At 48.5% G+C, this 24,656-nt stretch overlaps 9 protein-coding genes across 9 annotated transcripts; 4 read left to right on the top strand and 5 right to left on the bottom strand.

The window, feature by feature from the left end:
* Positions 1 to 543: 543 nt before the first annotated feature.
* Positions 544 to 2,486, bottom strand: HD556DRAFT_1365380 (GH3 auxin-responsive promoter; the record flags this gene model as incomplete). The annotated part of the gene is made up of 7 exons (XM_041302764.1): positions 544 to 928; positions 982 to 1,154; positions 1,211 to 1,356; positions 1,407 to 1,592; positions 1,642 to 1,788; positions 1,840 to 2,081; positions 2,141 to 2,486. Coding segments are annotated over 7 exons (1,455 nt in total), but the record flags the coding sequence as incomplete, so codon positions are not given.
* A 698-nt stretch (positions 2,487 to 3,184) lies between these two features.
* On the top strand, positions 3,185 to 4,774 carry HD556DRAFT_1473024 (uncharacterized protein; the record flags this gene model as incomplete). The annotated part of the gene is made up of 7 exons (XM_041308481.1): positions 3,185 to 3,268; positions 3,461 to 3,494; positions 3,527 to 3,681; positions 3,777 to 3,831; positions 3,916 to 4,049; positions 4,093 to 4,179; positions 4,305 to 4,774. 7 exons carry the CDS (start codon positions 3,185 to 3,187, stop codon positions 4,353 to 4,355), a joined length of 600 nt encoding a protein of 199 aa, XP_041161302.1. The 3' UTR covers positions 4,356 to 4,774.
* A 764-nt stretch (positions 4,775 to 5,538) lies between these two features.
* On the bottom strand, positions 5,539 to 7,879 carry HD556DRAFT_1365363 (dihydroxy-acid/6-phosphogluconate dehydratase; the record flags this gene model as incomplete). Its single annotated transcript, XM_041302763.1, has 10 exons — positions 5,539 to 5,804; positions 5,864 to 5,957; positions 6,013 to 6,206; positions 6,255 to 6,429; positions 6,487 to 6,676; positions 6,726 to 6,920; positions 6,971 to 7,176; positions 7,237 to 7,459; positions 7,616 to 7,687; positions 7,736 to 7,879. 10 exons carry the CDS (start codon positions 7,877 to 7,879, stop codon positions 5,552 to 5,554), a joined length of 1,746 nt encoding a protein of 581 aa, XP_041161301.1. The 3' UTR covers positions 5,539 to 5,551.
* A 1,099-nt stretch (positions 7,880 to 8,978) lies between these two features.
* Positions 8,979 to 9,803, top strand: HD556DRAFT_1307579 (uncharacterized protein; the record flags this gene model as incomplete). Its single annotated transcript, XM_041300035.1, has 4 exons — positions 8,979 to 9,037; positions 9,097 to 9,231; positions 9,344 to 9,492; positions 9,682 to 9,803. 4 exons carry the CDS (start codon positions 8,979 to 8,981, stop codon positions 9,801 to 9,803), a joined length of 465 nt encoding a protein of 154 aa, XP_041161300.1.
* A 557-nt stretch (positions 9,804 to 10,360) lies between these two features.
* HD556DRAFT_1442280 (uncharacterized protein) lies at positions 10,361 to 11,143 on the bottom strand (the record flags this gene model as incomplete). Its single annotated transcript, XM_041306434.1, has 1 exon — positions 10,361 to 11,143. The coding sequence occupies one exon, from the start codon at positions 11,141 to 11,143 to the stop codon at positions 10,361 to 10,363; it is 783 nt and encodes a 260-aa protein (XP_041161299.1).
* A 2,818-nt stretch (positions 11,144 to 13,961) lies between these two features.
* On the bottom strand, positions 13,962 to 15,360 carry HD556DRAFT_1442278 (uncharacterized protein; the record flags this gene model as incomplete). Its single annotated transcript, XM_041306433.1, has 4 exons — positions 13,962 to 13,980; positions 14,037 to 15,167; positions 15,231 to 15,267; positions 15,318 to 15,360. 4 exons carry the CDS (start codon positions 15,358 to 15,360, stop codon positions 13,962 to 13,964), a joined length of 1,230 nt encoding a protein of 409 aa, XP_041161298.1.
* A 427-nt stretch (positions 15,361 to 15,787) lies between these two features.
* On the bottom strand, positions 15,788 to 17,076 carry HD556DRAFT_1442277 (uncharacterized protein; the record flags this gene model as incomplete). Its single annotated transcript, XM_041306432.1, has 5 exons — positions 15,788 to 16,008; positions 16,063 to 16,169; positions 16,220 to 16,348; positions 16,403 to 16,779; positions 16,840 to 17,076. The coding sequence occupies 5 exons, from the start codon at positions 17,074 to 17,076 to the stop codon at positions 15,788 to 15,790; spliced, it is 1,071 nt and encodes a 356-aa protein (XP_041161297.1).
* Positions 17,077 to 17,331: 255 nt separating this feature from the next.
* Positions 17,332 to 19,044, top strand: HD556DRAFT_1442276 (uncharacterized protein; the record flags this gene model as incomplete). Its single annotated transcript, XM_041306431.1, has 7 exons — positions 17,332 to 17,440; positions 17,495 to 17,578; positions 17,640 to 17,813; positions 17,870 to 17,961; positions 18,533 to 18,586; positions 18,640 to 18,897; positions 18,937 to 19,044. 7 exons carry the CDS (start codon positions 17,332 to 17,334, stop codon positions 19,042 to 19,044), a joined length of 879 nt encoding a protein of 292 aa, XP_041161296.1.
* A 553-nt stretch (positions 19,045 to 19,597) lies between these two features.
* Positions 19,598 to 22,823, top strand: HD556DRAFT_1431709 (uncharacterized protein; the record flags this gene model as incomplete). Its single annotated transcript, XM_041305041.1, has 10 exons — positions 19,598 to 19,798; positions 19,851 to 20,219; positions 20,277 to 20,470; positions 20,526 to 20,691; positions 20,745 to 20,893; positions 20,942 to 21,339; positions 21,396 to 21,581; positions 21,630 to 21,768; positions 21,814 to 22,403; positions 22,534 to 22,823. The coding sequence occupies 10 exons, from the start codon at positions 19,598 to 19,600 to the stop codon at positions 22,821 to 22,823; spliced, it is 2,682 nt and encodes an 893-aa protein (XP_041161295.1).
* Between the last annotated feature and the right edge of the window lie 1,833 nt (positions 22,824 to 24,656).

Below are 24,656 nucleotides of genomic sequence, written 5' to 3'. Positions count from 1 at the left end.
GCAAGTTCCTCGAGCGGCGAGCTATCGTGGACACAGCGCCCTCTGATCCCGATCAGTCGATCTGCAAGTGTTAGTGGGAGTTCTAGTGGGTCCTGGTCGGACGCGTCGGCTGGTGACGACTGCCCGGACAGTGGCAGCGATTGGGATATGATGTCTGAGCCAGAGCGGTCTTCTTGAGCGGCGCACTGCTGCATGATCTCTGACATGTGCTATTGGAGCTGATCGCAGCCTTGTTATTGCTACGCTAGCTAAGTACCAAGTAGCATTGTCAGCATGATATTTCTTGCCGAGTCCGAACAAACCTAGCACACATGTATTTCTCTGACATGCGCACGCCTGACCATTGTACCAAGTACTGTTATATTTACAAATCGCATCAAATAGTGTACTATCACTTTTCTATTTTTGCTTGAAACTTCCCTGGGACTGAACATTGGCTTGTATCGGAGGATATAGAAGTTGACCTTAAGCAGCTAAGCTTATCCACTTTTCTTTTCAGCAACTGGTTGCGAGGCTGCCCGTGGAGAACAACAAAAATGAAATACACATGCTTATCAGTACAAGAGACCCCCGACATCTCGACAACAATTTCCAAGACTAAAACATATTCAAAAGCGGTAATCTTAACAAACCCATTCGTCTTAAAATTCGAACCCAGACTCTTGTGTAGCATCTTACAGCTCCACGATGACTCTCTGCAGGAACCATTCCTTAAACGTCTCGTTGGATAGGACGATGGGAACCTTCACTTGGCCCATCGAGATATTCGTCTTGTCGCATTTCTGCCTGCGATATTCTGTGAACGTGCCTCTCTCCACGAGACGGATAGTTGGCTTTCTTCCTCTCGCTTGCAAAAACGCAAGATGATACACATTGTTTTTCGCGAGGTCTTCAAAAGTATGCTGTACCGCCTGTTTCGCGTCCTTTCCTGTGAATATATTCAGCGCAGTCACGCGTAGGAGCTCCGAAGCAAGCACGAACCTATTTCCCCTTCAATCTCTACCAAGTACCCATAAGTAACTGGAGCGATTCGGTCGTCAGCTACAACAGTGAAATCTATGATCTGGCCGATCCATCGTTCAGATGCAGATACGATCGCGTCCGTCAGTTGCGACTCTGTACATGTTGATCCATACGCCAGATTAAGTGAGCCACTTCCTCAGCAGGCATATCAGTTGCAAAGTCGCAAATCAATCATCTGGTAACTCACTCTCGCCTATGAAGGTAATTGATGACAGGTAATCCGTCGTCTGGCGCAAAGCCTTTAACGACGACGACATCGCCAATGCGGTATCTCCACATGCCATTGCGGGTCGTCAAGACGGGCTCATAATGCCCTCCAGTCTCAAGCTCCCACTGCGGCAGGGATGAGTACACAAAGCCGGAATGCAGTAAATGGTTCTTACAGCGGACAATACATGCTCAGAAGGCTCGTTGGAACGCACATCCAGATACTCGGTGACCCCATCTACGGGCACCATCTTGAAGTCGGTATTAGGGTTGCCGTTGAAATATGGTACGGCGATAAAACATTCTGAACTGCCATAACAAGGAGCCTGCATCGTGACAGAAGGTCCAAGAATATGAGTAACCTTGTGTCGATCAGTTGGTTGCATAGTAAACCTTCCACATTTGACGTGCCTTTGGAACGGATGCAGCAGCGGAGCCTCCAGTGATCCCGATGAACTTTTTCAAGTCAGGCCACACACGGACGGCCCATCCCTGGATTCCAGGAGGTCCAATTTCGCGAAGTTCGGCAGCACGAATAGGGTTTGGAGTAAAATGTTTCTGAGAGGATTTGTGAGTTGAATGAAAAGTAATAATCAACGCAGATACAACCTCCAAAGGTTCTCGCAAGTGGTCTAATTTTTCTATGTCTGGAATGATCCCTTTCTCGATGCAGTCGATAAGTAGAGTCCACTCCTCCTCTATGTATTGCAATAGATTGACGAATACATTGGCGAAGAGGAAGCGGATGGTTGCCACCCGACGATCAGCGAGTGCAAATAGCGCGTTCAAAAGGAAGAAAGCACGAAAGCCCTTCACCAAGGAAATCGCGTATGGATCTGTTTTCCCCGGAACTACAAGTGGCCTGGATATCAGCAGGTGCAAGGGAAAGAAAGTAGCACAACGGACTTACCCCACAAGTTGAGTCTGTCCATATCATGCTCGATGTCCCAATTCTTTTGCATTCGGAGAAAACCGACGGTTAAAGAGCAGACCGGCAACGTCTTGGAGCTCTGACCGTCCTCACTATACAATTTCAGGACTTGCCCGAAACTCAAAGAAGATGGTGATAAGGTACTACCCTCTGAAGGAGGAAGCGACAGATATAGAGGGTGGTGCAACAAGTGCGGAGCGGGCCAGTATGTTGGAAACATCTTTAATGATTTGCCAGATGTCATGCTGGACATGGCTAAGCAGTAGGGCAGTCCTGGAGCGAACAGGTCTGTTACGTCAGACTCCTTGCATTGGGTCGCAAAAAACTTTGCTATGTATGGCTTGTAAGGCTCGTAGTCTGTGGTGGGAACAAATTCTCGGAAGCTGCGTAGAAACTCAATATCGTCCTTCGAGTCGCTATGCGCGATGGCTTCGCGGAAGTTTGCCAACTCGGGAGCGTGTTGAGCATACTGGGACGCGGAATTCGGTCGTATAAACTGGAGCAGGGCTTGGTCCATGTGCTCCTTGACCCGCTGAGTGAGTTCGGCGGACAAGGAGTCCAGTATATCAGTGTCAGGACGAGACATTGGTTTGATATGGTGTGAAGTTGGAATGCGACATTATATAGTCAAAGGCTTGTATCACCTGACGGGATCGACCTGCAACATCTCACGTGAGCCTTACTACAGGGCCAGAGCCCAAGAAGTGTCGCGTTGTGCTGGCATTTACACAACAGGAATATCCAAAGAGGTGACCATGTATCATGCATGTGCTTACCTGAGAATGTGCCAGTATACCGGCACCACATGAAAATGATATGATCCCCTGTACATTTTCCATAATCACTGTACATCGCGTCATATTCAAATTGAATCACTCATCGACTCATCTATAAATAAAACCCAAAGCTGCTAGACGTCCTGCGCTTCCCAAAAAAATCTCAATTGACTAGCTGAATGGATCAAGTTCACGATCTTCGGTTATTCTGCATGTCGCTGTCTTTATTTGGGGATAGCATCCTGAAATGCACCATTTGAAAATGGTGATTCATGCACGAACATTAATGGGGTTGATGGTGAATAATAAGGAGAGACGTACGGTCCTGCTCGTATCTAGTTTCCCGTAAGGTCGTTAAACCGTAAAAGAAGGCGGTCTGAAATTAACCAATGCCATTGAATTGCACTGTGACAAGTATCGCTGCATTTACTCTGGAATTAGTGTGGATTGACGGCACGTTGATTAGGAAACATACAAAGGGCATAGAGCAATTACGCACGAACTGCGCATGTCGTCCTAATAGAGAGACGCAGTCAATATTGATGAACCTTTACTCCGTGAGTTCAGCGAAGGATTTCCGTAAATGTAGGATGGGTGCTGGGACTAAGGGGGAAAAGAGGAAGCGATGGTAAATGGTGCCGAGAGCTTTTAAATGTTGGGCCATTCTATGGCATAGATAGGACCGAACATACGGCTCCAGCAATCGATCATGACGCAGTACTGAGCATACTGCCACATGTACAGGTATGTTCAAGTAGATGTGGGTTTTGCTTTTCTAGGCTATTGTACACCCGCTGACACACGATTTTGTGCATCGCGAAACGCCTGGAAAAATTTAGCGCCAGCCAGACTACCTGAAAGGTATCGACAGAGCGTCTTTCTCCATTAAGCAGGGTAAGACGCTGCGGTAGTTAGTTCTGCAGTAATGCAACAGGATCATCTATATCAGTTTGCAGATCTGCTACTTTATACTTTCAGTTCTACCTCGAAACAAGGGATCAGGCAGAAATACGTATGTGTCACGACGAGTAGGGATTCCCGCGTTGCACATCTTCATAGGCAGACACGTGTGTTCCGCATCACTGCAAGTTGGCGAAGAGAAACCGGAGGTAGTCAGTGAGCGCAAATAGCGCATTCAAAATGAATGCACGACAGCCCTACGTATGGATCTATTTCCCCCGGAATTCAAAGTTACCTAGATATCAGCAAGTGCAAGGAAAAGTAGCACAATGGACTTACCCCGTAAGTCGAGTCTGTCCATATCATGCTCGACGACCCAGCTCATTTGCATTCGCATATAACCGAGGGTTACCAAGCTGACCGGCAACGTCTTAAAGTTTTGACTGTCCTCGCCACACAATTTCAAGACTTGCGACATACCCAAAGAGGATGGTGATAAGGCGCTACCCTCTAAATGAGGAAGCGACAGGTATAGAGGGTGGTGCCAGGCCGATATGTTGGAAATGCCTTTACTGATTTGCCAGATGTCATATTGGACACGACTAAACAGTAGGGTAGTCCTGGAGCGAACATGTTCGTTACGTTAGACTCATTGCATTGGGTCACAAAAAATTGGCTATCAACGGCCTGTAATATTCGTAGTTGGAACGAATTCTCGGAAGCTGCGCAGAAATTCTATATCGTTATTCGAATTTCCCTGTGCCATGACCTCGCGCAAGTTTGCCAACTCAGAAACATGTTGAGCAAACTGAGACGTAGATTTTGGATGTGTAAACCCGAGCAAGGCTTGATCCAGGAGATCCTTGAGCCGCTGAGAAATTCACCTTCGAGAGCTTCTTGACCACACCCGGCACTTGACCAATGAGATGGTCCGCTCTGCACAGCATAGGAACAATCTTTGTCCCGACACCAATCAGCCTCTCGCGTATCCGCAAATTGCAAGCGATTGTTCTCGGTGTAGAGAGAGACGATGTTGTTGAAGATGGGCTTGCAGCGGTTCCGGCCCCAAGTGTCTTTCGATAAGCAATAGAGGGCATATGAGCAAGAGAGGGAGATGGCGTAGCCTCATACTTGTATCGAGCATGCGGGGAGCGCCAAGCTGTGCAGAAAAATATCTATTTCGAACTACAAACATATGGCAAGAGTCAGCAAAGCCTAAAATTGGACCCAAGACGCACGAGTATAATTCGCAGGCCAGGAATTGGGCACCTTGAACGGCAGAAAAGCAAAGACGAAACTGGAGGTAGGAGCCTCGGAGAACGAACTTACAAATGAAAAGAATAGCACAGGACAAATGTCCATAAGCGTAGAAGAATTTCAGGCCACGTCAGAAAAGGTATGTGAGGGGACTTGCAGAAGGATGAATACTATCATGGATTCATGAAGAGACAGGGCGCATGTACATCCGAAGCCACAATAGCTCAAAACTTGAAAGCACACGACTCAAAACAGTCGTTATAATATCAATAGATTTGATGGTCGTTGTTTTACATTATTTGTACCTCGGCGATTTTCGTCACGACATGTTCTCCGCATTCTCACTGTATTTCATTCATATATATACTTGTGCTTTAGGTACTATCGATATTATATTAGTAGTTCTCGTCACGACACTGAGACTTGTGCATCAGTTCTCTTTCAAATATAGCCGATCTCAACCATCCGTGATGCACCCATGGCTGGCATCTTTGACCATTTTGACATACTTGTAGAGTGTTCCTTGGGTGACTTTGAGTGGTGGGGCAACCCAGGCTTTCCGACGGAGTTCAATCTCCTCAGAGGAGACGTGTAATTTGATGGTGTTTGCCACAGCATCGACAGAAATGGTGTCACCATCCTCCACAAGCGCAATAGGTCCACCGACCTGGGCCTCAGGGACGACGTGACCTATGCAGAACCCATGGGATCTGATATATATATATATCGTATCAGTCTACAAATCATGGTGAATGGAAATATCACAAACCCTCCGCTAAATCGTCCGTCTGTGACGCACGCGACGTCCTGACCTAGGCCAGCGCCCATAATCAAGCTAGTGAGTTTTAGCATCTCTCGCATACCTGCATAGTCCGTGCATTAATATTACCGTTCTGGCCAAAGACACTTTTCACTTACCAGGGCCACCCTTAGGGCCGACGTAGCGCATAACGACAACTGTTTTTTCGCCCTTTTTGATCGAGCCAGACTCCACGGCGGAGACAAATGCCTCTTCTGAGTTAAAGGTTCGAGCTTTTCCGGTAAACCCGAGCCCTTCTTTGCCGGTAATCTTGGCAACAGCACCTCCAGGAGCCAAATTACCGCGCAAAATTCTAGGGTTATTTGAGAAAAAGAGCTACTGAAAAATGGCAATGACGAACCTGATGTGTCCGGTAGCTTTAATTGGCTTGTCGAGGGGACGGATCACGTCCTGACCAGCGGGGATTTCCCCATGTTTATGTACCCAACGCTCCAGGTTCTCGCCTAAAGTAGCGCCAGTGACCGTCATGTTGTTGCCGTCAATGTAATTGTTTTTCATCAAGAAATGAAGTACACCTGTAGTTGAAAAAAATCCGTGAACACAGAAATCACCATGGTAGTCGAATCACTGACTGGGTATGCCCCCAATTTTGTAGAGGTCCTCCATGACATACTTGCCGCTTGGTTTGAGGTTGGCGAGGAAAGGTGTTGATTCAGACACTCGTGCGAAATCATCAATGGTAAGCTTGATGCCAACGGCGTGTGCCATAGCAATAAGATGCAGCACGGCATTTGTCGACCCTCCTAGGATCATGGTAAGAACCTGAGACTTGGTATGAGTGACCGTAAAATTTGAAAAAAGCATTGCACACCATAGCATTCTCGAATGCCAAACGTGTCATGATGTCGCGGGGCAGAATATTTTTCTCGATGAGGTTTCGCATAGTGGGACCAACGGTCTTACATTCTTCGTGTTTTTCTTGAGATTCGGCTGGATACGACGAAGAACCAGGAAGAGTCATTCCAATGACCTCAGCTGCACTGGCCATGGTGTTCGCCGTGTACATCTGCCAATATTTGGATAAACTATCGCTGAATTGGGTACAGTAGTACTCACGCCTCCACAAGCACCTGGGCCGGGGCATGCATGTCGCACTGTCTCATACCTGAGGGCTTCTGCTTCTGGTGTCTTTCCGTCTTGTAGGTATTTTCCATATGCTTGGAATGCGGAAACAAGATCTAATCGAGGTTGACCCGCGCATGATGAATTAACACGAATTGTGCCTCCATACACCATAAGACCTGGACGGTTGAGTCGTCCGACTATACAAGTGTGATAATATGTCAGTGCCAGTAGTGGATCTGAACAAGTACCCCACTCACGAGCCATCAGCACACCTGGCATATTCTTGTCACATCCTGGTACTACAACCATTCCATCCAACCAGTGTCCTCCAGCAGCTGTCTCTACCTGATCTGCAATAAGGTCCCGCGACTGCAGAGAGTATGACATTCCCGCAGTGCCCATGCTGATCCCATCACTAACACCAACTGTACCAAACTGGTAACCGATGAGGCCAGACTCGACCAAGGAACCCTTGATTTCCTGCCCCAAGCCAAGCAAGTGTCGGTTGCATCTGAAAGCACATTAATATTAATCTATTTATGGGCACACGTTATTCCTTACGGGTTACCCTCATACCTTAACCGTAGTCAATGGAATGGCTGTGGGAGAATTTGATTGCCTCAGCACTCACCATACACTAGCGACACCGACCATGGCTTTTTGAAAGTCCGCATCATCTTTGATACCTTCAGTAGCATACAACATAGCCTACGAATATCAGTTTCTCCACATTCCTCACCGACTCAAATGACTCACTTGACTTGCACCTTGATCTTTTGGTTGCGTGACAGTCCTGCTATAGCGATTCATGATGGGCTTGTCCTCGCATCTTGTAGAGGATAACCACAGTGATCTGGTTTGCCTTGCAAGGCTCCTGCTAGTTGAGAGTCTCGAATGCATGTGCGATCTGCTAGCAACAACTCGACAGTGTGCGGTTGGAATGCGATATTATATAGTGTGAAGGCTTGTATGACCTGATGCGATCGGCCTGCAACATCTCACGTGAGCTTTACTTGGGGCCATTGGAGCCCAAGAAGTGTCCCGTTGTGCTGGCACTGATATCTACACAACAGGGATATCAAAAGAGGTGACCATGTATCATGCATGTGCTCACCTGAGAATGTGGCGGATCAACCAGTATACCGGTACCACATGTAGATTATATGATATTCCCTGTACATTTTCTGGAATCAGTATCGAATTGAATAACTTTTCTATTCGTCTATAAATAGAGCAAAGCCGCTAGACGTCCTGCGCTTCCCAAAAAAGAACTCAATTGCGACTAGCTAAGTTCATATGGAGGTCCCCACTGGATCAACTATGTGATCTGCGATGATTTTTCCCGTGGCTGCCTTCACTTGGGGATGACGATGCTCTGATGTATCATTGATAATGGTTTATGCGCGAACATCAATGTGGATAACAAGGGGGTGCCTACGGTCCTACTCATATCTAGTTTCCCGATCAAAATTGGCCAAGGACTTCCCAAGTGTGTGATCTCACAAAGCGCAAACCTGTTTAAATGATGTTATTGTGAATAACGATCAAACTCCCGTGGAACTTCTGATGGAAGATATCATAGCAGATGAGACCTATGGAAGTGTGACACCGGCGTACCATTGAATATCTCCAAGTTAAAGATAGCAATCACATTACTGTTCTTCCCTAGGTAGGCGGACCAAACAGAAAAAAGACGGCCGTTCCTTCTTTACCAGAAGGGTCTAAAGTTGCCCGCAGTCTGGTTAGTTCTGAAACCTTAGAACCGGTTCGAAAAGGTCCAGCAGGAGAGATAAGTCGGGAGATTAGGTGCGGGGACTGACTGATTTTTTGAGCGTTGGGAACCTGTTCGAAGTTCGAACCATAAATTATTTGATGGAGCTCAGAGTAGACCGCTGTCCGCTGTTTCGCTGTTGATGCACGTACTAAGCTGCCAAGTTTTTGCCAGATGCTTATATAAGCCAAATCACACCCCTGTCCCAAAGCTTTTCGCCTTGTCACAATGATCATCGATACTCTAAACTTCACCATTCCTTTTACTTCTTGGATTGGGATAGCCAGGTGCGATTCGCTGGGCGTGATGAAATTATAAGTGACCTAATGTACTAATGTACAAGCAGCCCGCATGTCGAGTTTCCCGCCCACTCAGCAGCACTCTCGCCAGCGTTCGGTCAGGCTATACTGTCCAAATTATGCATAACCATGTGTGGTAAGAAACAGCATGGTTATGCATGGTGGACTCTAGTCCTTGATGGGTGAGCCGTTATGCATAATAGATTCCCACCATGCATAACGCTGCCAGTAATGATCCGCCACACCATTTCTCAATTCGTGTACCCACTTTGAGTAGTTCTTAGCCTAATTTAGCCCACCCCCCTTTTTGTACACCCTCGGTGGGACACGCCTTATATCCCCTGGTTCCCCGCACCCCGAATTGGCAGGAGATCGAGATTTTACGTTCGCCGTACCTTTGATGGCCTACCACACCCCGAATTGGCAGGAGATCGAGATTTTACGTTCGTGTACCTTTGATGGCCTAGTCCTCGTCGATCTCTGCGCATCAGCGGAATCTCAATTCATCTCTAGGTATCAGTATTGCCTGAGTGTTAAGACTGGCTGCTCTCGTGCCTGGATATGCAAATATTCACGCTATGTCCCGTCTGTTACGACGCTAAGTCGTGTTCGTACTTGGATGGGCTAAACAGCAAAGGCCAAGAAGATGGCTTTCAAGATGCTGAGTGCTGTCGGCTTCCACAGAAGAGCAGAAGTTGCGTACGCCTTGTGGGGCGATGATAGCGATTACAGACGGAAGGTTCGTGGTCGTTGAGACAAGCTTCCGAAGGTACGAGCCTGAAGTCAAGCAAGGTAGCCTTATGCGAGACAGGAGGTTTCAAGGGAAAACCAAGTAAGATTAAAGTAAGGAACATCTACTTTAATCGTCGACCTTATATAAGGCTACTCTATCGTATCTAAGCTCAGCTTGAAGCTGGGTTCTAATCTGCTTATCTATCGAGTCAGAGATAGCGGCCATGAGGCGGGCTTCTATCAGTACATGAGGCAACACGAGGCTTGCCTTCTATCTTGATAACAGGAATAGGTCTTCTAGACCTATGTCGTCATTTCGTCGTCATAGCGGTCCAGACCGCTTATCTAATCCGGCATCTTCCGGAGTTCTCTTCTATATCGGTCCGGTGTTCTATCCTGTGTTCTATCCAGTGTTCTATCCAGTGTTCTATACCAAAGGCAGGCGAGGCCTAGGTATCGTTCGCAGTTTAGCCTCGTGCAGGAGGTTCGATAGTTTAGCCTCGTCTCGGAGGTTAGGGCAGGGTGGCAAGGGGACTCATGTAACGTTGTTGTAACATTACCCCACTACTACGGTCAAAGTCACCGACTTTGATTATCTAAGACTTCTTCCATTGTCAAGGACGGCAGCGCCGGTTTCGTGGAGGTGGAAGGTACGGGGGGAGTTTCAGGGTCAAGGGACAGTTCGGTAGGATGCCGAAGTTCTAGGTCCGTGAGCGCCTTGTGGTTGTGCTCCCAATCAGAGAGAGCTTCGAAAAACTTCTCTTCATCTGAAAACTCTTGTAGGACAATGCGTCCGTTGAGTCCAGGACAATGTATGGACAAATGGTTCGGTCCGAGTTCATCGCAAATGCAACAAACATAGTCGGGACACTTCTTCCAATGATGTCCGTATCCTCCGCAGCGCTTGCATGGCGTTGTGCGGGTACAATCTGTGGTAGCCTTTCGCTTTCTAGGCAGGCGTACCGGACGGGTTTCTTCTTTGGCTCTTCTGGTTTCTACAATCTTAACAGCTTGGTTCGCGATGTCGGGGAAGTCAAGCGGGAGTAGATGGAGTGCGAGGCCGCGGATCCGTTTCTGTAGATGAATGACGGCGAGTTTCTTCGTCTCTTCATCAAGGTCAACACGATTGGCTACATCTTCCAGTAGCTTCGTGGTTCGTATAATGCAGACGGCAAGGGAGGTGCCTGCTGCAAGTCTGGCGTCATGTTCACCAAGGATGTCGTCGATCACTTGGGAGTACGCGGGTGTTAAGATAGCTGCTTCATTGAAAGCGCTGTTCTCAATCGTTCTGAGGATTCGTCCGTAGTCGGAGTCCTTCAGTGTTACAATGACGGGAGAGTTTTCTTCAATAGAGGTCGTCATGATGGAGGTTCGTGGAAAGGATGTTCGGGGAAGTCAGGGTTTATATCTTCTTCCAGATCGATTCAAGCTCCGTTTGATTCATGCTTATCTTTTGTTTCTTAACTTCTATCTCCTATCAAGGTTCAATCGTGAGGGCTTATCGATGCCTCGTTTTCCGCTATCAGAGGGGAGGTGCCGTGATAGGTGCGATCTTCTATAACCTTTTTGTTTGATCTAAGGTTCGTCATCAGAGGGTGGTAGTCATTGCCATGATGGGTCGGGTTCTCGAGGGTTCCGTGGGCTTGCAGGAGTTTCCATGGAGTTCGTCTTTTGATAGTTTTAGGCTCGTTCCGGAGGATCTTCTTCTGCTATCTTTTGTTTAGATGTTCACATCAGATATCGAAGGTTCTATGCGTGGGATACGCGGGGGTCTTCTTAACCTTTTGTTTAAGATCGTGGTTCTTATACGCGGGTGTTTATCGAAGAGATCAGTGGATAAGGGGTTCCGAAGCTTGCAGGAGTTTTCCGGAGTTCGTCCTTTGTCCAATAGTTTTACGTCGTCTCGGACGATCTACTGAGACAAGGCAGTCTTCAGTTCGTAGTTTTACGTCAGTTACGGACGTTCGTAGTTTAGAGTCATTCCGGACTATCGCGCAGTTTAGCCTCATGCTGGAGGTTCGAGGGTTCGTGAAATCGGTAATCAGAAGTGGTCGGAGTCGGGAGTGTAAAAAATAAAAGCAAATCGAGGGATTTTACCCCCTTCCTAAGCCGTATAGTCACCGACTATATTCTTCTTCTAAAAGTCGAGGCCCGAAGCAGGGCCGTCGTAGTCGAGATCGTTTCCTTCTAGATCTACCATCCGCACAAATTGCGGAGGTTCATCATCGTCTTCGTCTCTGTTATCCTCAAGGTCCGTGAAGTGGACAAAGCTGGGTCCGTCGGAGATGATGCGATCAATTGTCATCGCTTCATCGGGGTATTCAGTGGGGATCTCCCCGGACGTCGTGGTGAGGTTGAGGGAATTCGGTGCGTGAAGTTCATTGGCTGTGTCGGTATCATCAGCCGGACTTTCGTAAAACCTGAGTTTCTTGGCTGCAGGTGCGGTTGCCGTTTGAACGGCTCTTCCTTTTCCGAGAACGGATATCGGTTCTCCGGAAAATACAAATCTATCTTCCATCCGTATTTGGGCTGGTTCGGGTTCCAGTCTGAGCGCCTTGGAAACAGGCGGTTCTTCTGTCATCATTGCGCGTCCCTTTCCAAGGACTGACGCAGGCTCCGCCGAGAATTCATATCGGGCGGGTACGGGATCTTTCTTCATCGGCTCAACAGCCGGTTCAATCTTCGTCTGCTGAAGAGCAGGTACAATCTTCTTCGTAGGAGGCTTTTCGGGATAAGCGTGGTCGAATATCGAAGCCGGTCTAGAAGTCTTCTTCTGAGTTGTCTCCGGATCAGTGGCCGGTCTCTTCTGTTCGAAGCGTCTGGCTGCAAGGTCTATTCTTGGCAGCGAATCTTTCTTCAACACGGTTTTCGTGGGCCGTGGTACGATTGTTGAGGAATTTGAATACTGCGGTTCCTCGGGGACCGGTACGATCTGGTTGTTCGAGGCCAGGCTTTTAGAAGCGCTGGCGGTTCTGGGGGTTCTGGGAGTTATCGGGGACACTGATCGTTCCCTGTTCTTCGTCTTCTTCTTTTCTTTCTGGAAGAGTGGCGTCTTGCCGTTTTTCTTCCGATCAGAATCAATCTCCTTTTCCGTCTTTCGGGAATCTGCGGTGCTTTTGAGAGTCACCGTGCCGGTCATCCAGTTGATGGTGGGGTTCTGGCTGCGAAGCCAAGGCAATCCGAGCAAGAACTTGTCTTGAGGAGCAAGTTCGGCAAGGTAAAACCTTTCGGTTATCACCCGTTCGTCGATCTGGAAGGTGAGGTTGCAATACCTCTCTATCGGTTCTTTTCCAAAGCGGGTTTCGTCAGCATTTGAGAGTACTAAAGGTTTTTCTAGCTGGTGCGTCGAGATTCTGTGCTGCGTGATGATGTCCTTATGAACGAAGGACTCACACGCCCCCGAATCTACAATCATGGTAGTCGGACTCGGGGTAGTTCTCTTTCTGGAGATCAGGGTGGCTTTCACCCGTAGTTCTTTCATCGTCCCGGCCACCTTGATGGTGCGCAAGCGGGGTTCTTCTTCGATCATCTTTCTCCGTGGGGTTCGGGTCCATTGAGGACAGCCCGCGGCTTTGTGGCCGGTATTATGGCACACAAAACATTTCTTCTCTCGCAGGTATATGCGAGTCTCCTTTCCGGACAGGTGTCTAGCGGCAAAGGTGTTTCTGGTGAATGTTGCCATACTGGAAATGGTTCTATTCTTCTTCGTAGTGTTCCCTGCAGGAAGTCTTCTACTGTGACAGCGGTTCTTTAGGTTCCTCGACTGGTCAGGCCGGTGCAATCTGAGATCTGAGATCTTCTGGTTCTACAGGCTCCGGTGGGAGGCAGGTACGTTCAGGACGTCACAGATGGTGACGTGCGTGAAGACTTTAATCTTTTGTTACGACGCTAAGTCGTGTTCGTACTTGGCCTTTGCTGTTTAGCCCATCCAAGTACGAACACGACTTAGCGTCGTAACACCGTCTGCCTTGCAAATATCAATAAGACTGGTTGCTCTTTTGCCTGATCACGCAAAATTTCATGCTTATGTCTTGTCTGCCTTGAAATCTGCCTTTCATCTCACAAATCGCGAAGTCTCAACAAGAAATATGCTCGTATTCTCAATATTCAACAACACAAGACACGTAAACATCACTTGACAACTCAGTATTATCGACGGAACACAAAACGTAGTGTAGTATCACATAGCCTTTCTCCTCCTAGAAATTGAGTTAGTGTTCGCGCTTGCAAATAATAAACACTCGAAATCACAAACCTCTTTTGAGAATGGCCACCTATGCTATCAGCCTGTGCCAAACGTGTCGTCTGCTGGCGCACATGCTTTGTCTTCCTAACAGCAGGAGCAACTACGTCATCGGCTTGCACAGCGGAGCCCGATGCACTACCAACATCAGAAGGGAGGAGCGCCGGCTGTTCTGAAACCTGGGCAACCTCAACAGTGGAGGGCGCAAGAGCAGAATCCAAGTCCCCAGCACAGCCGGAACCACTAGCAGAGGATACTACTGGTGGCGCCAAAACCTGAGCTGTTCCAGCGGCTGGAACCACTGGAGGATCAGGCGGGTATGCAGAAGAACTGAAGTTATACTTTTCCGTTGATACCGGCAAGGGGGCAAAAGACGGTAATGGGGTAGCAATAGCGGATGTAGTGCGGAAGCGAAGGCGAGGGGGTGTCATGAGGGCAGATGCGGATGTACTGTACGTCTGTTTCCTCCATGAGGTAATGGGAGTTTCCGGCATTGGACTAGATGATGGCATTGGACTGGATGAAAAAGTAAGATCTGGCAATGAGTCTCCCATAGTGGACGCTGGGGTGGTTGCGCCGGATGATAAGGAGTGGGCAGGCAAAATAAAATCGAAGTTAGATGCCGGGGTTCTGGGTACACTGGCGTCATAGGGATCAAAAGACATGGAGGTGTCGGTGGTAAAGCCAGTGGGTATTTGATTGTCAAAGGTAAGGCCGGCGCTTGTGTCTCCCATAGTGTGTGCCGGTGTATTTTCGCTGGATGACAAGGAGCGGGCAGGTAAGGTGAAATCGTAGTTAGATGCTGATGTGCTGGTGAAGCAGGCGTCATATGGATTGAGGGACATGGAGATGTCAGTGCCGAAGTCGGTGGACATTTCGTTGTCAACGGTAAGGCCGAGGGGGTTGCTGAAAGGCAGAAGCCCCTGCATCTGAGACAAGTCGACACCTCGCAGGGTGTCCGAGAGTGTGAGGGGGGCATGTAGGGCAGTTCCATATGATGCTGGAGTCACAGTCGATGACGCAACCTCCAGTGACCCAGATCCTTCACCCAGGGGGTTGCTGAAAGGCATAAGTCCCTGCATCTGAGACGAGTCGACACCTCGCAGGGTGTCTGTTACAATAACATGTAACCGAGAACCCCTCCTACGGAGGTCACCATGACCTTAGCCCCTATCCCGCCATATGCACCGTCTTGGAAAGACTTACCGACTCAACGGAGACTCGTAGAGACGCCTAGAACGGCCTGGATGCCGTTAGATGACCTAGACCAGCCTAGGCTACATCTGGACGGACCTAGATGGTCCTCGACCCGGATCATGGAGAAGCTCTGCTTCATGGTCAGAAGAGAAGCCGCATGCCGCAGCATGCGCAGTTAAACTACAAGGCATGTTTAGCCTTGAGGACTGATAGAAAAGGCGTGCAACGCCTCATGTACAGATAATCGCCCGCATGGCATCAGATAAGATGCCCTTGTATAGACACACTCATACCTACCTACCGAACGTAGTATTGGTCTGTGCACACGGACGACAGTATATAGAGCAGACAGAATCATGTATATTCCCTACTTGATTCTACTAGGTTTTATCAGAACTTCCTCTGTGTGATCATCCCAATCACTCAGTCTAAGCCGCATCTAAAGGAAAGCCGACGCTACCTTTAGTGGAACCCCCGAACCTCTCATTCGAGAGAAGATCCCCGTCTCTCCAGTAGCGAGCCCGCTATCAGATTAGGCAATCCGCCTAGGGAGAGCTCGACCTATCCTAGTCCGTAACAGTGTCCGAGAGTGTAAGGGGGGCATGCAGGGCAGTTCCATGTGATGCTGGAGTCACGGTTGATGATGCACCCTCCAGTGACCCAGATCCTTCACCCGAGGGAGATGAAATCGTGGGTGGTAGACCGTTCGCGAGTGAAGTCGTGGGTGATAGACTGTTTGCGAGTGGGGCGACAACGTCAATGGCACGAGACTTTCTGACATGCTCGGCTATTGAATCCAATGAGTATGCGTGACCGACCATCAAACGGGAACATTACTCACGAAACAGCGTTCCAACAAATTCCAAGTATGGATTGAGATGCTTCTCAACGAATTTTGGGGTGGCTTGCTTCCAATTGTGTCCATCCCCATTCACTCCTGTATGGTAACTAAGAAGTCTTGAGCATTCTGAAAATGAGCGAGCGAATATGAGACGCACCTCATCGCATTTAGTTGGCCACCAAGATGAGGGTCAGGCCCAGCACCCATAACAGTCCATTCCCACCCTGTCATGTCCTTGATGACTTGCAAGAACTGCGCAATGGGAGCAGTACACTCCTGGAGAGCGCTAATAATGTATAAGCAATGGGAAAATGGTGTGCGGGCAAAAGCCAAAACTTACGTTGCATACTGTTTATTGGTAGGTGCGGATTTTTCATTTTGCACATTAAATGCGACTTTCGCTTTGTGCTCTTCTCGGACCTTCTCCTCACACAAAGCTTGGACTTCTGGTGGTGCGGCTTTGTATGCTTCGCGTGTAAGTTTTCGAATAGCTGACAATTTTTCCTGTTTAGTCACGAGCTCGCCGGACTTAATGGCGTCTTGAACCCGCTCTTTTACTTCCTCCTTATAGGCAATGGTCGAAAAGATCTCGGCAGGGGTATGAACCCGAGTTCCTTTGGCTTTATTGGTTAACGTTTTCTGGATGACTTTAGTCATCGAGTTCACAGCTGAACGGCCACTTCGTTGGGACCTATAGTTGAACCAGGTTCGTATTTGCTGTTTTAAGCATATCAGTATGTACATCATCGGTGAGGGCATCATGAGGGCAGTGCTTACCTGTCTCCGCTTCTGAACTGCTGCCTTCAGAACTTTAGTTTCCTCGTCTGTACGGGGATCGCTGGCAGGAGTATTTTTAAATACTACATCCTCTTCAGGCCATCTTTTGAACCATTCAAGGTATATTGGATCCCAGTACTGGGAAACCTTTGCCTGTAGCTGCGCTAACAGAAACCCGCTATAGTACGTCTCAAGGAAGTCTTTTTGTTCAGGTGTGGTCCAGACTGTTCCTGCCATCCTATCTGAGCTGAATTAATGATCACTCGATGAGACACAATTGTCACCGCTTGCCTTGGTGAGGTATGCGTTTTTTTGAATAACACGATTTTAGGTTTTGTGCGGTCCTAGTATTACCGCAGGCCAAGCCTGAAAATCTAATGCTGACCACACATCTTCAACCAATCAGCAAGTGTATTTGCTGATCGGAGTTGAAATCGCCTGGTAACTGCTGCCGTCTGCTATTTTTTTACTCACACTCCCACCTCATTTGGAATGCAGAGCCCAAGGAACGATAATACGGCTTACCATCGTTTTCCACCCCCATTAACATTCACCGTAAATGAGCTGGCTGCAGCATTGGGGTTGATTAGGGATCAAAGCGGTAAATTTTATTTTCAACCATTCATCTGACGGCTCATTAGACCTTTTGCTGCAGACCAGGGATATGATGATGGTGACCCCCCAGCATTCACATTGCGTGAGCTGGGAGGAGCATTGACGTTAATCAGTGACCAAAATGGTATGTTCAACATTTCAATTAATCTGAATCTCGGCTCATCACACTCACTCCTCATCAATAGCCATATTTGCTGCACACGATGGACATGATTCAGAGGAGCTGCCGAGTCCACAGACTGAATATGGAGCATGCGCGGCATGCGTTTTCCGGGCACACCGCCACAATTGCTATGCTTGTGGTATAGCAATCACTTCGAGCCGCGTTGCAACAGGCCTCTCCAAGTCGGAAACCACCGGTAAGTTTTCATAGTGCTACCCTGGAGTTTACTGTTTAATATGTTCACTATACCAGTCACTGGCACCACGAATCCCACCGCTACCACATCTGCAACAGAAAGTGAAGCTGCGCAGGAGAGAGGGGGCGACTTTTGTGATGTAGTAGTTGTGCGATGTTCCTGTAGGGACTGATACATAGATTTCAATCGCATTTTTTACATATATATGTTGAGAGAATTGTGAATGTCAAGCTCTTGGGGAGATGGATTACTAGGTCGCATCAACAGCCGTCCCAAAGTCATTGTACAATATGCTTTCATTGAAATTCACGTCTATTGGGTCGCGAGTCTATAACATAGTGATATCGGGAGATTTCTGATACGGTAGCTCATTTTACCTGTCCTGCGCTAGTCAGAATGCATAATATATAAATCAGACTGTTGAAACTATTGTATTTACAGCTGCAATGAAACTTATGTGCTATGATTTAATGTGTCCCGAAGTGGTGGCTGAGGCATTACATGAAATCTAACTCGAGTGTGAAAGCTTACCTACGCCTTTTCACACATTCCAGTTGACTGACGCCTTGCATGACTCGGAAATGCAAGTACAACACAACCGAGCAGTCCCATCAAGCTTGTTTAAAATCCAAGAAAAAACACTACGCCAGGCAAGTCAAGTAATGTGGTTCATTCTTTGCGCGTGCACTACTGAACTCACAATCAACAGGAATCGGCAGCAAGAACGTGTCAAATCCCGCACTCGCTGGCGTCGCCGGGGTGGAGCTTCAGATGTGAGTCAAACATTTTGGTTGATTTGTCAAATTTTAATGCACACTGTTTGTAGGAGACACTCGCACTCCTTAATCATCTGGACGATATCTGGTTCAATGCTGGTTATGAACCAGGTTCCAATCTGTATCAACGATTGGAGTCTGAAGGATTGAATGCTGTCTGTGCTGCTGACCGTGAAGGATGGGATTCACTGAAGCCAGAATACGAGAACGACGTTCGCGAGGTACGCAAACTCTTGGAGCAAGCACATGGGTTATCCACGTCAGCCGGAAGCTTAGAGGGTCCTTATACCGAGCAACTACGAGTGGGGGTATGTTCGGTGACTCGCATCTTACAATTTCGCATCCAGGCATGCGAGCAAATGATCCAGAAGATGGACTTATGTGTAGACTCATATTTTGAAGCTCTTCGCAAAGGGACACTTGATTGGCAATTAGCGCTTAGCACTGGCAAGTGATTACTGTAGTCTTCTATGTATTTTGCATCTAGTGTTGAACATCACGTGATCCCTGTGCGGTATGTTGTTAATACTATATCTCCTCATTGTTTCAACGCTGTAGCCCTCATGGGAAAAAGACGCCGCGAGCACGACAAGCTTACGTGTGACTGGTATGTTCTCAATGCAAAAAATCACGCAGCTCAGCAGCGAATGCAAAACACTACTCAGGCTGAGGATCCAGAAAACAGTCAAGTCTCAACTCACAAACATCGATCTTACACTTTGAAGGGACCGGCACAGGTCTCGACTCAGACAGAGTACTTTGGTGCTCCAAGAGGCTCTCACACTGCGCCACCACCATCTGCTTTCCATACTTCTAATACTGTCGCCTTCGATTACGAGGCTCTTCTGGACTCTAACGAAGACCACGTCTACAACGAACACTTGGCTGAAACATCACTCGAAGTGAAAGTTTCACGGGGGAATCGAAATTTAGGAGTAAGTGAAGACAATTGATCTTGGATACAATTACTGACGTGTTGTTTTGAAGGATATCCCATTGTTGACTTGGATGGATGATCGGGACCATTTTCTTTTAGAACTCCTCCGTCTGGAGGGTCGCGGCAATTTTTTACATCAGGAAGCATGTCGAGGTTCTGCAGGATGCATGAATGCCCCTGAATTTCGATGTGAAGATTGTCTTGGTACTGAGCTCTATTGCAAGGCGTGCACGGTAGAAAGGCATATAGAAAATCCAACCCACAGAATTGAGGTAGGTGGGAATCTAGCAGTGCTCACTACTTCGCACTGATTGACTTGCGCAGTACTGGAACAGCCAACATTTCGAAGACACTAACCTGCGGGATCTTGGGCTGCAAGTTCAACTCGGACACCCCCCTGGTGAACGTTGTTGCAACCCGTCATTGGTTCATAACGACTTCGTGGTCCTCGATATCAACGGAGTGCACAATATTACACTCCACTTCTGCGAGTGTCAAACAGCTCAATCTCGTACGACGCAACTCCTTCGCATGCGTTGGTTCCCAGCAACTACACTGGATCCGAAGACTACCACAACATTTCGACTTCTCCACCACTTCCATGTTCTTTCGTTTGAATCGAAGGCCTCCACTTTCGAGTACTGGCAGACACTCGCACGCTTGACCAACAACACAGGCGTTAACCCACCAAAGGTAAGTTTTCAATTTGGTTTGACTTGTTCATTCATCATTGCTCACAACGGCTCACAGGATCGCTATAACGCTCTCTTACGGATGGTAAAGGAATGGCGAAACCTCACCTTACTCAAGCGTTCAGGACGGGGCCATGACCCTGGTGGGGTTGCGGCGACACAACATGGTGCTTGTGCAGTACTGTGTCCTGCTTGCCCCCATCCGGGCAAGAATCTTCCAAATGGCTGGGAAGATACACCGTTTGAGGAAAGGTATGTTATGGATTGGTCTAGTCCGTGTAGCGTGTTCACTCACAGAATGATCTAGATGGAAATATTCCTTGTTTCTAGCAATCGATGCGAATTTTCGACTGGCGCGCAAAAATGTATCATCCGACAAGGCCGACCCTGGTCTTAACAAAGGTTGGGCGTACTTCGTCGAAGAGGGGGCATTCAAGAAGTTTCTCCATGACACTGGAAAGCAGCCGCAAGAGGTGCGGCCATCTATCTTAGCCGTATCACACTCGCTCACCCACTCATCACACAGAAAAGTAGTTGTGCGAGCCACAACGCTGTAAACTTGGCCGAGACTAAAAACTCTCGCGGTTTGGCAGCAACAGGGGCCGGCACGGTCGATTGTTCACGCCACAACATGAAGCGTCCTTGCGGTGTCGGCGATCTCCAGAAGGGTGAGCGGTAGGTGAGAGTTTTACTAATTACCGCACCACTCAACGTGTACTATAGATACATCAATATGGACTACCTATTCTTCTCTACCTTGCAATACTCGAAGGACGTAGTCACGCTCAACGTGTCCTACGATATAGCGTGCCAATGGAGCAAGAACATATGGGATCGTATGGCTACATACCCATGTCAAATGCACGTGGAACGCAGCACAAAAGAGTTTGTGTTCCTCGTTCCGAAATTCCATCTTCCCGCACACGTCGCATTCTGCCAAGTAACGTATTCACACAACCTTATCAAAGGGATGGGTCGGACTGACGGGGAGGCACCGGAGCGCGGGTGGGCGAATATAAATCCTGTAGCAACGAGCACTCGGGAGATGGGCCCTGGCTCACGCCGCGACACCCTCGATGATCATTTCGGAGATTTTAACTGGAAGAAAGTGACCAACTTTCGTGAGTGGAACCTACACCGCGCGATTGGAACCTCTTACTAACATTTTGGTTTCAAGACATCAGTCTATTCCAAAAGCTCGTAGCGGCCATACCTCAACGTGATCAGCACCTCATCGACTTCAACGATTTCAATGACACATTGGTTGCCGAACGACCAGAGGAAGTCGCTCGGTGGAAGCAGGCTATTGAAGGCTGGGAAGCCGATAGATCACAGACGAATCCCTTCGAGGTTACAACTACAAGTGCGTTTGTTCTTTTATGACGATTTTATATTTCTCATTCTTTCGCAGCCATGTCTCTCGCAGCGGTACGACTGCGTCTCTCGCAGAAGGAGGCAGAAGATTTAGAACATGGCCTCAACTACTCGCTGCATACCAAGGTATCCCCAAGCGTTCTCGTGTCATCGGGTATTGAAATCGAGGACCATCAGTAAGTTTATATCTCCCTTGTATCTTTATCTCAATGTTTTTTTAGACGCCGGCTGGAAAGAGAGTATGCTGCCTTGGGAGCTCACGCAACGGACCTTCAACTTACGAAATTGCAAGAACGAAGCAATGCACTACAACGCAAAATCGAGCAATGGTGCAAGGTCCAGGTATTATACATGCCTACAGTCGTCCGTGTTCGCGCATCCGATACAGCTAGTACCGTAAGCTCACGGGAAGAAAAACCCTACGAGGTCAAACTGTGGTTACCGTCCCAACTCAAAAGGGCTTCAAACGAATTCTGCGAGGAGCGTCTGTGCAGATATGAATGGGAGCTGCGACAGGCACAAGCATTTGATGCTCTCGATGATCTCCGTCGACACCTCCGACTGCGCAGCCACTTATTCAAGTTCAAAGACAATCAATTGCGTGGCCAGCGGGCGAATACACGTGCAGCGGGAGTTCTCGCTAAGGTGGATCTTAGCATCAAGACAGATGCAGAACGGTACCGTAGGGCCTGGACTGCTCTAGTTATCCTGGGCGACATTTTGCAGGAACATAGCTGGCGAGATGATCTACTAAAGCTAGAACCTGAGCACGTTCGGGGAATGTCTGATGGCCACGTAGGCCAATCCGAAGGTAATCGAACTTTATCGTGGATTTGGAAGGCACGTGGCGTCACTACTGGAGACAGGGAAGGAGAGACTGTTCTTGCTGAAGGTAAGAAATTGTCCATTAAATTGATACGAGCTAAAACACTATTACACAGCGCTACGTGTAGAGTGGTGTAAATCTCGGGCACGCTCACACCATTGGACAGAAGAAGTCGAGCTTCTCCAGGAGGAGATGCGGCGCGTGTGCACATTCTTCAACTGGCACGCGGCATGGTGGATGGATCAGGCAAACCGGAGGACTGGGTTGGACGCTGCAGAGTTAGAAGGCCTTGCAGCGTATGCAAGGCGCCAGGCGGTCCTTCAGATCATGATGCGGGACAACTGTCTAAGAAAATGGCGTGCAGTTCCTGCGGCAAGCTTACCCCCAGCAGTGGCTGCGCCCTGAATACATACATTGCTTCTTTTCCCCTATGTGTTAAGAACGTGCTCAAAGGTCGGATCCGAAGGGCTTGGCTTCAGCTCGTGCGCTGCGCCCCTTACCCGAGTACGTGCCCCTAACTTCCGAGGGTTGTTGAACGATGTCCGAAGGTTACCGGACGATGTCCGGAGGGCGTCGGGCGATGTCCGGAGTCCGATGTCCGATGCGCGGGAATTCCGGCGGACGTTCGGAAACAAGAGATAAGACTAATCCGGACGAAGTCCGAACTAGAAAGGAAACAGCGGAGGACTACCAGAGGTAGAGGCGGAGGTGTCAAGTCTATAGGAGTCGATCCTAAGACGAGCGGAGGTCGACGAGAGAGAAACTCAAGTCGGACGGAGGAGAGAATGAGCAGAGTCTAATATGATATTCGAACTGAGGAAACTACAGAGATTGTACAGGGGTTTATATACTACTGAGGACATAACGGAGAACAGTAAGTGCAGTGCGAAGCTATGTAAAGCTATGAAGAAAACATATGGGACGACTATCACTAGTCTATCGGAACTTAGTAAAATGAAGACGGAAATGAATAAGGAACGGAAAATAAAGCGTACTAACTGATAAGGGAAATACCAAAGGGATAAGGCGCGGAAGTTAGACGCGGGTCGGATCCGGACGATACATAGAAGTCGGCCGGATCCGGAAATCCGGAAATGATGAGTGTGATAGGTCCGGGTCCGGAACGCGGGATATGACAGTATCCCCCCTTTAGGGCCGAGCCCACGAGGCTTCTGATTCGGAAGTCCGGACCGGTGAAGGTACAACAATTCAGATGGTGAGTCTGAACAATGTTGGGTCTTGCAGAACCTAGCTGCTATTCGACCCTAAAGGGTTTCTGGACTAGGCTCAAGGCTCAGAGGAGAGGAAATATCATAGAAAACTACTGAAGACTCTGACTCCTACTGGTAACTGGTGAAAAGATAACTTCCTTATGTAAGCTACAAAAGTGCCAACATAAGGTAAGGTAAAAACAGTCTCTACAAGCCCAGCCAGAAATGAATCCCTACACTGGACTTTTATGAATGCGAGATGATGGGCGGAGCTCGTAAAAATAGCACTGAGCATATAAGTAGGCCGGGGCGCCCATGAGACGTCTAAAACTTTCCCTTTAACTCCTATTACTGCTTTTAACATGTCTAACTCCACTTCCGGCAACAAGAAGACCGCCCGGCAGGTTCTCGAAGAGAGACAGGCGGAAATGGCGGCCAAAATTGCGCGGCTTGAGGCGGACGCTCGGAGAGAGGCGGAGGAAGAGGAACGCAAACGCAAGGAGGCGGAAGAGGAACAGAAACGGATGGAGGAGCAGAAACGGAAGGATATCGAGGAGACTCGGAAGAGGTTGGCTGAGCGCGAGCAGGAGCGTTTGGCAAAGGCTAGGATGGGTAATGCGTCGGAGGTGAGTCGGATGAGGTTTTTTGCGTTTTTCCGGAGTTTAACAATTTTTAGTCCTCCGGTCCGGCGGATCCGGAGGTTGCGTGTGAGATGTGCGTCCTTAGGCGCAAGATTTGCACCTGGGCAGTAGCGTCTAGGACGCCTAGGGTGAGTTTTTCTGTTTTGTCCGGATCCGGATGACTACTGATGATTTCCGAAAGATCCGGACTTGTGACCAGTGCCGCGCGTCCAAGGAAAAGTGCATCGGCGGAAATCCGCCTGTCAAGGCGCCGGCCGGCAAAGGCAAAGGCAAGAAACGCGCGCGTCCGGAGGGATCTCCAAGCCCCAAGGGCAAAGGAAAAAGACGTCAGCGCAGTCCGGAGGACATCGACGACGACATAGAAATAGTCTCCAATCCCCGGACGG

The sequence above is a fragment of the Suillus plorans genome (genome assembly GCF_016647745.1).
Source record: "Suillus plorans strain S12 chromosome Unknown HD556scaffold_22, whole genome shotgun sequence".
Classification (NCBI taxonomy): domain Eukaryota; kingdom Fungi; phylum Basidiomycota; class Agaricomycetes; order Boletales; family Suillaceae; genus Suillus; species Suillus plorans.
Note: the sequence above shows the minus strand (reverse complement) of the source record. Positions and strands in the feature narration are given on the sequence as shown.